This window comes from Gavialis gangeticus, unplaced genomic scaffold (assembly GCF_001723915.1).
Source record: "Gavialis gangeticus isolate Ggan-Ray unplaced genomic scaffold, GavGan_comp1, whole genome shotgun sequence".
In the NCBI taxonomy this organism is placed as follows: domain Eukaryota; kingdom Metazoa; phylum Chordata; order Crocodylia; family Gavialidae; genus Gavialis; species Gavialis gangeticus.
Genome location: NW_017729011.1, coordinates 3,844,036 through 3,857,226, shown reverse-complemented (window position 1 = coordinate 3,857,226; position 13,191 = coordinate 3,844,036). Strand labels below are relative to the sequence as shown.

General features: G+C 46.4%; 1 protein-coding gene across 3 annotated transcripts in view; it reads left to right on the top strand.

Annotated features, from left to right (window-relative positions):
• LRSAM1 (leucine rich repeat and sterile alpha motif containing 1) overlaps positions 1-13,191 on the top strand; it is a 56,679-nt gene that overhangs the window by 2,190 nt on the left and 41,298 nt on the right. Inside the window, exons 2-6 of one of the 3 annotated variants that reach the window (XM_019510404.1) lie at positions 6,871-7,036; positions 8,619-8,675; positions 9,342-9,386; positions 9,808-9,885; positions 10,572-10,640. In XM_019510404.1, coding sequence (XP_019365949.1) covers positions 6,965-7,036; positions 8,619-8,675; positions 9,342-9,386; positions 9,808-9,885; positions 10,572-10,640 — 321 coding nt within the window. In that variant the 5' untranslated portion in view covers positions 6,871-6,964. Of the gene's footprint in view, positions 1-6,851; positions 7,037-8,618; positions 8,676-9,341; positions 9,387-9,807; positions 9,886-10,571; positions 10,641-13,191 lie in introns of all 3 variants that reach the window. The other 2 variants (XM_019510402.1, XM_019510403.1) reach the window with 2 other exon arrangements.

Sequence of the window (13,191 nt, the reverse complement as noted above, 5' to 3'; positions counted from 1 at the left end):
TTCACAGTTAGGGCGGCTAGGATCTGGAACCAACTTCTAACGGAAATGGTGCTGGCTCCTACCCTAGAGATCTTTAAGAAGAGGCATGATGACTACCTGGCTGGACTCATTTGAGCCCAGTTTTTCTCCTTGCTGTCTGTCACGGCGCAGGGTCCTAGGAGTGGCCGTGATCTCTCCTAACGTCCCCTACCGTGCCAAGTTTGAGATAAAGCACCCTCGTTCTCGCCCGCCACGTCTTTGATGTTATGTATTTTATAAGGGAGGTTGCCGTTTGTCCCCTTGGACACAGCGCTCTGGTTTATCCTGGCCCCTGTTCTGTATTGATTGACTTGGTGCACCCCAGCCTTATGGGCTATGTGTGGCTCCAACCACCCCTGTACCACACCTCAAGCCTTGCAGATGTCCCAGATGTTGTTTGGTCGATTTCCTTTCCGTGCCCGCGCTGGCGCTACCGGGCTTGTCGCACCGCCCGCGCCCCTCACTGCCGCTCCCGGGCTTGTCGCGAGCTCCCTGCTCTGGTGCTTCTCACACGTGCCCGCGCTGGGGCTTCTCGTAGCCGTGCCTGGCCCCCGAATCCCCTCCTCGGGTCTGAAAGCAAGTGCCCACTCTGGGGCTTCTCGCACGTGCCCACTCTGGGGCTTCTCGCAACTGGGCCTCAGGTGGCTGTAGCCATGCCTGGCTCCCAAATCCCCTCCTCAGGTCTTAAATTTACTGTGGGGCTCCAGCAGCCTCAGCCTTACCTGGCCCCCCAATCCTCTGTGCCCCTTCTGAGGGCTGGGGTCAGTGCACCCCTGAATGTTGTGCCCCCTCCAGCACTGGGGTCCCCACACTACTGTAGAGCCCCTATGAGGTCTCCTCCAACCCCTTATAGCCTCACCCGGTCCTCCAGTTTTATAAAAACTACAAACAGAAAACTCAAGCTCCTGGGCTATAACATAAAATCTAAGCCATCTGGCTAACCATCATTCAAATCCCTACCAGGGCTTTCTCCACCTGGTATCCTTGAACAGAAACAGCTCAGGCCATCAGGCTGCTCTGCTCTGCTTACTCCAGCAGAGCTCCTTCTCCCATGGCTGCTAGCAGAGAACTGCTCCCTAGCCTCAGCCTGGATTATATATATAGGTCAGGCCCTGCCCCCTTCCAGTCAGCTGACTAACTGCGGTTGCCCCAGCATCCAGCACCTGTATCTCTTTATAGGCGCAGAGCACTGAAGTGCCTTGCAACACAGTCATCCTCCGTGTCCTCATCTATGTTCTTACCGTTCTCTAGGTTGCAATGGAGGCAGGAAGGAGAAAGCTGTAACTGCTGTTGCGCCAGCTATTTAAGTTTGGTAGATTGGTGGGTGACTTGCAAAGCTGTGGGACTCTGGGTGACATCCAAGCAAACTGCAGCATGTTCCTGACCTATGGCAGCATAGCATTCAGAGATGTCTCATGTATGACAGTCTTTTATGAGTTTGAAAACGGTGCTGTCTACTTGAAGAGAGCCCAGTCTCATGGGGAAGAGAGGGAAGCCTCATGGGACTTTTAGCATATATCTGTACCACTTCCATGGGATTCTTGAGAGTGCCACTGAGAAGTATATCCGGCCTCTGTGTTCCTGCATGTTTCCATGCACCAAATCTGGAAGTAAGGCAGTAAAGATGCCCTGGCAGCACCCTTAGCCATCACTCTCATACCTGCTGGAGACGAGATCTCAAGAGTGGCAGTAGAGGGCACCGCAGCGGACATCCTCACCAGCTCATTTCTACTCGGTACATGTGGGGTAGGAGGGCACAACATATTTCTCAGCAACTCCCTTGAGTGTGCTGTCAGAGAATATATAGACATACCCCTGGAGTTTGAACCCAGAAGCCGCCTTCTGCCATGTACCATGAGGACAGTGGGTGGGTTGTGAGAGCTTTGCAAATGCACATGGGATGCACCTCCAAAATGCTGACCACATGCTTCCCATGTGTAATGGTGTCCATTTGAATGCATTTACACTGAAGAGATGACATCAAAACTTTTCTATCAGAGGATTGTACTTTAGTATAAATGCCTTGGTGTGGATAAGCCGTTGTGAAAGAGCCCCTTTCTGCCCTTGGAATGGATTTCCATACATGCAGGGTAGTTGTAGCTTTAAATATGAATGATTTTACGTAGTGGTTATAGACGTGTTTCAAAATGTAGTGACACATTTATATGCATCTAGTATTGAGCTGGCAGTAATGATCTTTCTTTGCATGCCTACAGCACATGAACTTAGGTGCATGATAAATGGATTTTATCCCATGGCTGTGCAGTTTCCAAGTGGATAGTTCTGGGATCTAAATGATGTCTTTAAAATGACACATGCATATACACAAGCTTTGTTCAGGAAACATTACTACCATTGTACAGTCTAGCTCTCAACAGTTGAAAAAAAAACAACCTTGATTCAGGCTTGTGCATATGCATTACACAGTCTTAAATGATATCATTGCTATTTTTCTCTCTTGTGTACACCGGCTCTTAGCTACTCTTTCTATCTCAGCTCAGTTTGCCTCTGCTGTCTTCCTGCTTTGGTCCCTTTGCCCAGCCAGTCCCAGTTCTCTTCCTATACCCATCTTGAACTAGTTTCTAGGCACTGATATCTTGACTAGTTAATCACAGTCAGTCGTCTTCTCTGCCTCTAGATCCTTGTACCGTCTGTAATCTGTCCTCCACAGAGGTTCCAGTCTCTTTCCACCCAACTCCAGTCCCGCTCTCACCAGACTCCCTACCCCAGTCCATTTACTTTCTTCCTGGTCCCGCTTTTATTTTTCTATCTTCATTTAGTTCAAGCAGCTTCCTACTCCACTCTGCCTGGGTGCCAGCAGGGTGATTATTGAGTGCCAGCGGGGAGATTATTGAAGGGACAAAGGAGACAAGCTCCTCACTCCAGTATCTTGCACCTTGTTCCACTAGTGCCCAAAGTAGCTGCTACAGGGCAAGTCTGGCATGGCTCTGGTAGTCCTGGATGGAGTGTGTTCCTTCACCCTGTGGGAACAGAACGTGTACAGTGTGGTCATGTGTTGGACCTACAAAGGAGATCTAGGAGTTGTGAGAGACCGGAGGCTATTCAGTGTACACAGACTACAGAGTTTTCAGGATTTGAGGTTTTATTCTGTTTTTTCAAAGGCCTGTAGCTTTGCCAAATTTTGGTGGATTTTCACAGTACTAGCCTGGAAGCCAGTTCTTATGAGATTTCAAGTCCCTGTTCCAAACCAAGCAGATCATAGAGCATTTAAAAGAAAAGAGTCAGCAAAATTTGATAATAAACAACTTATTTTTTTAACCTCCTTCTCCCAAATGGCTGAACTATTTTGGTTGACACAAAAATGGTTAGACTAAAGCACCCAGAATTAAATATTTCAGCTTCTATGCCTAGAGTTTGCCAAACTTATAAGCAGCCAAAGAGCATAGGGTTGCAATAGGAAGTGCCAGGAAGCTTTAATAGGAGGTGGCACTATCAGCCCTGTCTATAATAAAATGATATATCTTCCATTCATGCAGGTACATAGCATTTATTAAAAAATAATATGCATGTGATGCATTCAATTTATCACATGCTTGAGTCATGAATGGTGTGCCCATAACTCGCATCTGTTGGATGAATCACTGAGCAACGGAGTAGTGTCTGAGTGCCATTAAAAAGAAAAAAACAACTTGCTGGACAACCTTTGGAATTTCCCCTTCCATAGTGTGCAGCAATGAAGTACAGGGTGAGCAAATTTTTTTTGTCTTGGACCATTGGCATATTTAAGGGCCAACATCTTATGTCTGAGTGGGGATAGAAACAGGTGCTTCATACCATTGGAAAGGCAAAATTATATGCTTTCCCTTAGGATGCCCACTACATATTTGTATCCCAAGGAAGACTGCAATAGCAGACTGAAATTCCCATACTGTTATGTAAAGAAAAGTATTGTTAATTTTTTAGAGGTCTTTAAAATGTAGTATTTTTAACATTCCTCCCATACTACAGCCATATACACTTGGTCCCTGTTATCTAGGGGAGCTTGTCTTTGAAGATGGAATGAGATGAAAATGTTACCAATTTTGCAGCCAAAAGTTTTACAAACATTTCCAAAACGTGTGATGTGTTTAGGATAAAATGCAGTGTCGTAATGGGCATGCACTTCTCAAGGACTTCTGATTGTGAGTCCAGTTGCAACAAACATCTGCCAGTAAACCTTTATATTGATCCAGTGCCACTGGGTTGTGGGTGTGTGTAAATTTTCATCTAGTGTTATATGCCATAAACCTGTAAGGGGCCACACAGATGGCCAGATCATTGCACTGGCTAACTGCATTTTGTGCTCTCTGTCCTTGTTTCTTCTGGGTTGTACAATTGTAAGGTGGTGTTGAAAGAATTAAAGCCTCCTCATATTTAATACTTTTAATTTCATAACTAGTTTGTTCTTTCATATCTTTATAATGTGGGTGGGTCCCTGATGATCCCATTATTCTAATATAAAAGTCTAAGTCTGTCTGTCTGTCTGTAATGCTTTATTCACACTCTGTCTGACAAACAGATTGGCTGAAGCCGAGCTAAGGGAAAAACCAGCCCGCCGTGGCAGTGGGAGGGGGCAGTGGGCCTGGCCTGGCCTGGCGTGGCCCAGCCCAGCCCGGCCCAGCCCAGCCCACCACAGCAGCTGTGGGGAGCGGGCAGGAAGGAGCAAGCCTCCTGCCCCCATCAGGCCTGGGCCCACTCCTCCCCACCCCTGCTGCTCTGCGTGGGCCTGGGCCCGCTGCTGCCCCTGCACTGCCGCAGTGGCCTGGCTTCTCCCCACCCTTGGGCCCAGTCCTCCCCTGCATCAGGCCTGGGCCCGCTCCTCCCTTTCCCCTGCCACTGCAGCGGGACCGGGGGTTGGCCAGGGCTGTGTCCCCGCCCACTGCCCCCCCCAGTCATTCTTGACGAGCAGTTGACTAGTTAGGACAATAAATGCTATATACGTTGATGATAACACTGCATCTCTAATGTGTACTCCCATTCGTAGCTCATCTGAAAGCATTTGTTTAGACTTAGCTGTTTTGTATCCCAGAACGTCTTGGAAATAACGTTCCCTGTCTCAAGTGCTGGTAACATTCAAAGTGCAATAGCAAATTATAATACTGTTGTGAGTTCAGGTCTCATTTCCAAGGTTTGGGGTGGTTCTAAGGTACTAACATCTCTCTCCATTCCTATGCTATTGTTGCATGAATGCAGTGTTGCTTTTATGATTAATATTTAATACAGGAATACCAGATGTGTCTCATAGTGTCTATAAATCACTGAAACAAGGTCAACCTTCTATTTAGAATGGCAATAGGTTCTGAAAAATCTGCACAAAATGCTCCATCTTGAGCTTAGAGGCCTTTTTTGCAGGGAGCTGCAGTTTGACATTTAGATTTAGTCTCTCTACAAGGCTGCTGCTTTAACTACGAGATGTAGACAAAGCTGTGCTGACAGAAGGGGTTTTTCTGCTATCGGAGTTACATCAGCTTCCCTGAATAGCCAAAATCTTCCTACTGCTGGCAGAGCTGCAGCCATACCAGGAGTTTTGAAAGCAGAGGTGCATTGGGTATGGGGTGTAATCTCTTCATGCTCCCAGCTGATGTACTTACGCCAGCAGGACTTTGTACTGTGAACAAGGCTTCAGTTCCTGCAACTCTGGGCTGAGGAAAATGCAGCCTGGGGGCTGGATGTAACCCGCCAGGCCATTCTATCCGGCCCGCGGGGCCCCCCCCAAAATTAAGAAAATTAATATTTATCTGCCCCTGGCTGCCTGTCATGTGGCCCTCAATGGTTTGCCAAAACTTAGTAAGTGGCCGTCTGCCCAAAATAATTGCCCGCCCCTGCTGTAGCTTCTTGTAGTAGTGTATGACTAAGGCAGCAGCAGCAGTCAGTTTCAGTAGATTTGGGTTCTTGTGATTCAGTTTGCTGGTAATATCTATTATTAAATGATTGAAAACCTAAGTTATACTTTCTTTAAGACCATTAACTGAAAATGGGCTTTAAACTGCAAGCAACTGAAGCAAAATATCTCCATGCACTGAGTAATTAATACTGGGGAGATAAAATCAACTTAGATTTTGTCTAAAAAGCAAATGTGTAAACAGGGGTTTTAGGCACAAGGCAAATATTGTATTTAAAAGTTTAAAATAATCCCTTGTACTAGCAGAAACAGTGCCAAGGGGCAAAAAAAATTCCCTATTGGAACAATCCCTGCGTTTGCATGGAGTCCTACTTCCTTCATCGGAACATAAAACAAAAATCGGAGGGGATGTCCTGTATCATGAAGTGTATCACAGGCAGTTGCATCATACAACCACATTCACATGCTATATTCAGCTCCAGTTTAAGACCCGCCAAGTCTCTTGCCTTTTCCTGGAAGGCTCATCTACAGCCTCACTCTAGTGGTTGAAGCCTTATAAATTCCAGTCTAACTTTATTCATGGTGGGTTTATATCTACTTGTTCTTGTGCCAACATTTTGTTCCAACTTAAATAGTCCTCCTTCCTTTTTGGTTTACCTTCCTTATTTGTTTTGAGGCAGCAGTCATATCCCCTCCCTGCCTTTTTTTTGGGTTGAGAGGCTAGACAAGTCAAGCTCTCTTAGTTTCCTCTCCATTCTCCTGATTGTCCTCCTTTGACCCTGTTCTAGTTTCCTTTCTCTTAAACACACGGTGATCAGAAGCCTATGCAATATTCCAGGTTTCACTAATGCCTTGAACAGTGGCTTTAGTACTCCTGCAGTGAGGCTGTTTGTGGGTGCCAGAGCAGGTCTGCATGGCTCATCTTGCAGAACTGAGGCTTAAATAAAGATGACTGCAGCAACGATGATTTTCTCCTCTCTACTTACTCGAGTGCTTTTCTCTCAGTCTAGGCTCCCAGTCAGATGCCTGTTCCATACCCCCCCTGCCTTGGTTTACACTGATCTCTTTCTGCTACTGAGACGGAGCTGCAGTGAAAAGTGAAAGATGCCACTCTTCTTCCGTAAAAAGAAGCCTAGTGATGATGCCCGGAAGCGCCTTGAATACCAAATGTGCCTGGTAAGTTTGGCAGCCATGCTTTTTTTTTTTGTCTTCTAGAGCCAATCTTTTGAATAAAAGTGCTTCTAGTAACAAGATCCAATATCATTTTCATTGCTAGGGTTTAATGTAGTAGGAATGATGACTAGGGAGCCACACACATCATTGCACCTAAAGGTCAACTTCCTTGCATTCTTCCATATACCCCAAGCTCCTTGTGTGCTAACATTTTCTACCTCATTCCCTCCTCTCATCCTTCCTCCTCCCCTTAAGGTAGGATCCCCAAGCTCCTTCCTTACCCAGGGTCCTGTGCATGTCTTCATTGCCCTCTTGCCCCCAAAACCAGGGTTTCTTACTGTGTTGCTCCTTCCTCCACCATTTCTACTTCTTTTCTGTCTTTATGTCTGGAAGATGTCATTGAAGGTGTCAGCATGTTAAACTCTACTGGGTGGATAAGCAGAGATGAAATAAGGTTATTGTTATGCTGAATGGTGTTAGCTGTTGTCATCAACTAATTATTTGATAACAGAGGGGCTTGAAGCTAAAACTGGGAATCCCCCTGTCCACCATTTCCCCCTTGTGGCTTTCCCATTTTCTCCCCAGATCAATATAGTTCTGCCCATTGATTTGTAGAATATTCCTTAAAATTTTGGAATTAATTGGATGCAGCATTTGAAGTTAACCTGTTGCATTCAGCCAGAGAAATGCCGTCCAGTTGTGTGGGAAGCCAATCATAAATCACAGTTGAAGCATCTACCTGCACTGCAGTTTAGCCAGAATTGCAGGGGAGTGAGTTGTTATGGCTATATTGAATGTCAGTGAAAGGGTGCTGCATAATATTACCTTATTAAATTAAAAGTCTCTTTATAATTTATTAACTTCCTTCCTATTCACCAGCTGTGCAGAGTTACCCTTGGCACCAAGATAAGCTATGCTCTTTCCACTCTGACCCCTGACAGGGTCCTTACTATACCAAGTTACACTGTCACTGGGAATGTAACCTCATCACATGTAGGTATAGCAAGTATTTTACAGGTACTGCAGACTCAAACACTGTACAGTGTTTTATTTGAGAAGGGAATGAACCTCAGCTTTTATCTGTTCTGGTTCTAGAGGACTAATGGGAGTAAAACAAACTCAATTATTTTTGTTCCTATAGGCAGCAAATCTAATTCTGAATACAGAAAGGAAGTAGATCTGTTGGGTTAGAGGTGGTATTTGTACAGTCGCCCCTGTAGAGTGCCACTCTGCATTGTGCATGACACCTCTCTCAAATTCTAGAGAACCAAACATCTCTATATTTTCTGTTAATTAAAAGGAACCTGTTCTTAATGCAGAACTTCACTTAGGAACACAATGTTTTTATCTTGGCATATTTGTTCTTGATTGCATGACCTGTGCTGGACTTATGACTATGGAATAACTTTACTGCTTATGTTTTCCATGGCTTGCAGAGCTATAGCAGACAGCTCTAATTATATTTTCTAAGGAGAGGTCAGCAGGGCGGTTAAGCCAACAAGAACAAGACTGTTCGTGTATTTTATTATTCTAACAATGCAGTCCCACTTTTCTCTCTTTTTTCCCCCTCTCTATCTCTTTCTAGGCAAAAGAAGCTGGTGCTGATGACATTCTTGATATATCAAAGTGTGAACTCCCAGAGGTGTGTTCCTTATGTGACTTGCAACATTAGTTGACCCGTTCGTTAATTGGATGAGTTTAGTTATTTTATCTTAAGTCACTTCTCTATTAAGCACAACAAGACAAAGTCAAAATAAAAGCTGTCCTTTTTCACACAGTACCATGTTGCAGTAATGTGCTCTGGATTGGTATAGGCTACTCCGCTGTAACATCACCTTTCTGTTTATCTCCTATATACAGGCACCAACTTACATAAAAACTAGGTTCTTCCCTTTCCCACTCAGTCCCCTACAGAGTGTGTACCAGGATTATGACAAAATATTATTATGCTGTTCTGCATAATGATTCATTTAAAATGTACCTTGGCTTCCAGGATATCAGCACTCTGGACATTAAAGTATTGAAGGTCTGGACTTCTGCCCAGGCTTCAGAGTCTGTTCTCCATTACCCTGAAGTCTCTATAATTCTACTGAGAATCATTATAAATTGTTTGAGATTCAGAGCAGTGCAGTGAGGTGCTGGTACCTAGGACCAACTACTGACTAATGCCAGAGGCCAGCCATTTGGGTTTTTAATAAGAGCCGATTGTTCAGTTCTATTGATGTGTGGTTTTGAAAGATAATACCATGTTGCAATGTGTATTAATATTTTTATTATGTACTGAACTATTTTTGTATTTCATTTTTAGATTCCTTATGGGGCTTTTGCAACATGTAAGGTCTTGCAGAAAAAGGTATTATTACTTCAAATATTATGATAGCATTTGAAGTGCCTACATATGGATGCTTCCAAGAACTGTGAAATCTCTCTTTCATAACGAACGTGTCCAATTGTGCAATATTGTATATTGAGGGACATGCAAGAATCCTTCTTGTACACCTTCAGGAATCAACTTACTCCATGATGCATGAGATATGATACATTCATTCGTAGTCTGCATAACCACATGTGATTATTGGTAGAAAAAAATTATCCAGATCCCCTATTTCAATCCAGTCATACTACTGAATCCAGCCTCCCCTAAAGAATGATTTAATATTTAATTTAATCAGGTTTGAACCCTTTCTAGATAACAAAATTAAATCCAAAAGAATGTGCGTGTTTGAACTTGTGATGTATTCTGTGACCTTACGCCAATCGCTTTTTCTCCTCAGGTGCTGATTGTTCATACAAATAACCTAACATCTCTGGTTCCAAAGTCTTGCAGCATTCAGAGTCTCATAACTGTGAAGGTAACCTGTGACCCTGCAGCAAGGAGTCCACACTCTTTGTTCTGCACACGTTCTGGGTTAAAATGCAGTCATCCAAGACACGCTGTCCAGTTTCACTGACTTTTGAAACTGGAGATTGGCAGTGTAAACCCTTTCTCAGTGAGGTTACAAGTTCACTTTCACTTTAGTGGTAAGAAGTCTTTACCATCTGGTGGCTTGTGAATAATTTAGGTGAAATGAGAACCCCAGGAATTAATTGTCCTTCTTGCCATTTGCTTCCCTCAGCTTGTAGTCAGTTTTGACTAAAGAGGCCATGGGGATGGACTCTCTTCTGTCCTGCAGTGGTGGACCTTCTATATCCTAATGGAAGTATAGTGATGGGTTGGATAGATAGTACTGCACTGCTATTACTTTACCTGTTCAGTGGGTATAAAGAGACTTTCATAACCAGGGTTCTCAGCCCTGCTCCATTTGCCAACACAATTGTGAATCTGTTTATTTACAGAGGCTGGCATTTTCCAGAACCCTTCAAGAATATGGTATCTAGCTCCCATCAAAAGTCAGGATATGGGCACCTGACATGTGCAGGCCCTTTGGAAAGTTCTAACCTGGGAGAAACCTTCACTGCTGTCCAGTTCATCTGCTCTCATGCTTGAAATGTGATGCTCCTTCACAAGCTGAGCTGATGATGGAATCTTCTTTCCCAGGTTTTAGATCTCCATGACAACCAGTTGACATCACTTCCTGCTGATATTGGTCAACTGACATTTCTCCAGGTAAAGTCTGTACAGTGTGAGTCTGGATTGTAGGACACTGTGAATATTGCTGTTTATTGCTATCAAATAGCTAACCAGGTTACTAAATGATAGGCCTCACTGTGCCAGTTCCTTTTCATGCACTTGATTTTCACTACAATTATTTTAGCTGTTGGAGAACAATATTAGTATGAGGCAAAGCAGGCACATAGCATCATTTTGTACCTGTTTAATCCAGTGTAGCAGGGACTAGCCTTCAGACTGCCTGGGACAAGTTCTAGCAATGTAGCTACATCATAATAGCAAGCAGACAAGGGGTAAAATTCCCAGTCCTTTTGCTTCTTTCAAATACCCTGGTTCTGCAGTATCTATAGGTGCAGTAGTGTGGACAGTCACAGTCCCGATGTGGCAAGTACATCTCTTTTGGTGTTCTCTTTCTAGTGCAGGGGTGGGCAAAATAGAATATTAAATTATTAAATATTAAAATTTATCTGTGCTTGGAGTCAAAGATAACAGGAACTAAAGGCAGTAAGACCCAGGGGAAGCCCTAGAGGGTTCCTTCAACAGCAGGGCCCTCCCGCCCCCGCCACGCCAGCCGAAGCCCCAGCAGGGCCTTGCAGGGTCTTCTGGTGGGGAACCATGTGGGCTGCGAGCAGCTGCAGCAGGAAGCCCTGGCCACGGGGCAGGGGAGGGGCCACTTTTCCCCACACTCAGCACCAACTCCTTCCCTGCTGGCGAGCAGGGCGTCGGGGCTGCACGCTGCCCCCCACCTGTACAGGGGGCTGGGGGGACATGGAATGAGCGGGTGCAGGAGCAGGGCCTGCACCCGTGTCCCAGTTCAGCCAGCAGGAGCTCTGTGGAGCTGGGCTAGCTCTCCCCTGTCCCTGCTGGTGCATCCCAGCCCGGCCCCACATACCCCTGCCAGCCTGCACCCTGCTCTGGGCCCCACTGGTGCTGGCCTTGGGACATTGGTCCCAAGACATTGAAACATTGGTCCCAAGATTGTGACCAGCAGGCAGGGTACCTGTCAAGGGGCGGGGCTACCCATGTGGCCCCTGACAGCTTGCCACAACTTGGTAAGTGGCCCTCCACCCGAAATAATTGCCTGCCCCTGCTCTGGTGGAGGAAGAGAGCAAGTATCCTTCCATTTTCACAGTGTGCCCTTGCCCTAAAAGATGTTGGTATTCATTGAAATTTGTAGCTCCAGGAAGTTAGCAGGCATTCTGTGACAAGATCCCTTATGAGAACAAGAAGTTTGTCTCCTTGAAAAATAAGGAAAAACATTAAAAAATTCAAGACTGCATACATTGTATGGGAAATAAAAGGGTCCATGAACATTGTGCAGCCCTATGAGAAACCTGCCTTCAGTGAGGCTGAGGTCCCCTTTTTATAAACCATTGTACAGGAAGCATGTAGCCTCTGAGGGACCAACTGCCTGCTCTGCTGGAGTCACGTGCTGTGTCCTTTGTGTGATTCTCTGGTGATGGAGTCAGGGATCATATTGCAGGAAGGAGCAGATCTATATCAGCATCTGCCAGCAAAAGGGGGATTGTATTTTACCTTATACTTCAACTGAGAGCCCAGATAGTCTTCTCCAATAAACATGGAGATTTCTGTTAGTCTCAGATGAGAAGGGATGGTTGCAGTGCCTCTTGAAGACTAGGCTAACTTGTAACTAAAGTAACCGGGAAAATTAGGGGTGCACCAATAGAGATTTTGGGGGCTGATACCAATAGCCAATTTTTAAGAAGGCATATCGGCCAATACCAATCCAATTTCCAATACAGCTGCGTGCAGTTTTTTAAGTCTGGTGTGGTGGAAGAGGATGGGGGAGGGAAGGGGCATTGGGGGTGTAGATCAACACCCCCCGCAGTGAGGGAGGAATGAGGCTGGGGTAGACGCTGCCCAGACAGGGCAAGGCAGGTACAGAGCTGCCGCTCATCTGGGGGTAGGGGGGGCAGCTCCCGCCACTGCACGCGCCCTGAGAGGGCATGGGGGAGGGGGGGTGTGCCCTCTAGATCTGTGCAGGGCAGGGGGCAGGCTGCAACTGCAGGCTGCAGTTGGGGCCGTGCCGGGCTCTTCTCAGCACTGGCTGGGCTTGGGGCAGGCAGCGGCAGCACTGGGAGGGGGGCTATGGGGGTAGCTGCAGCCACCCCAAATTTTGCCATAGCTCCTCCTCCCAGCGCTACGTCCTCCACCCACCCAGCGCAGCCCCAGCTCTTCCCTGCACATGGGGAGAGGTAAGGGTTGAACCGGTGGCAGCACTGGGAGGGGGCTATGGTGGGGGCTACAGCGAAATTTGGGCTGGTTGCAGCCCCCTCCCTTGTAGCCCCCTCCCAGTGCTGCTGCTGCTACCTGCCCAGAGCCCAGCCTCTGCCAAGAAGAGCCTGGCGCAGCCACACCTCCAGCCCACAGCTGCAGCCCTCCCCCCCTGCCCCACCAAATCCGGGGCCACATGCCCCACCTCCCCCCATCCCCACCCAGGGTGTGCACAGTGGTGGGAACTGCCCTCCCCGCAAAGGAGCCACGGCTCCATCCCATACCAGTGCTTGCCCCAGCCCCACTTCTCCCT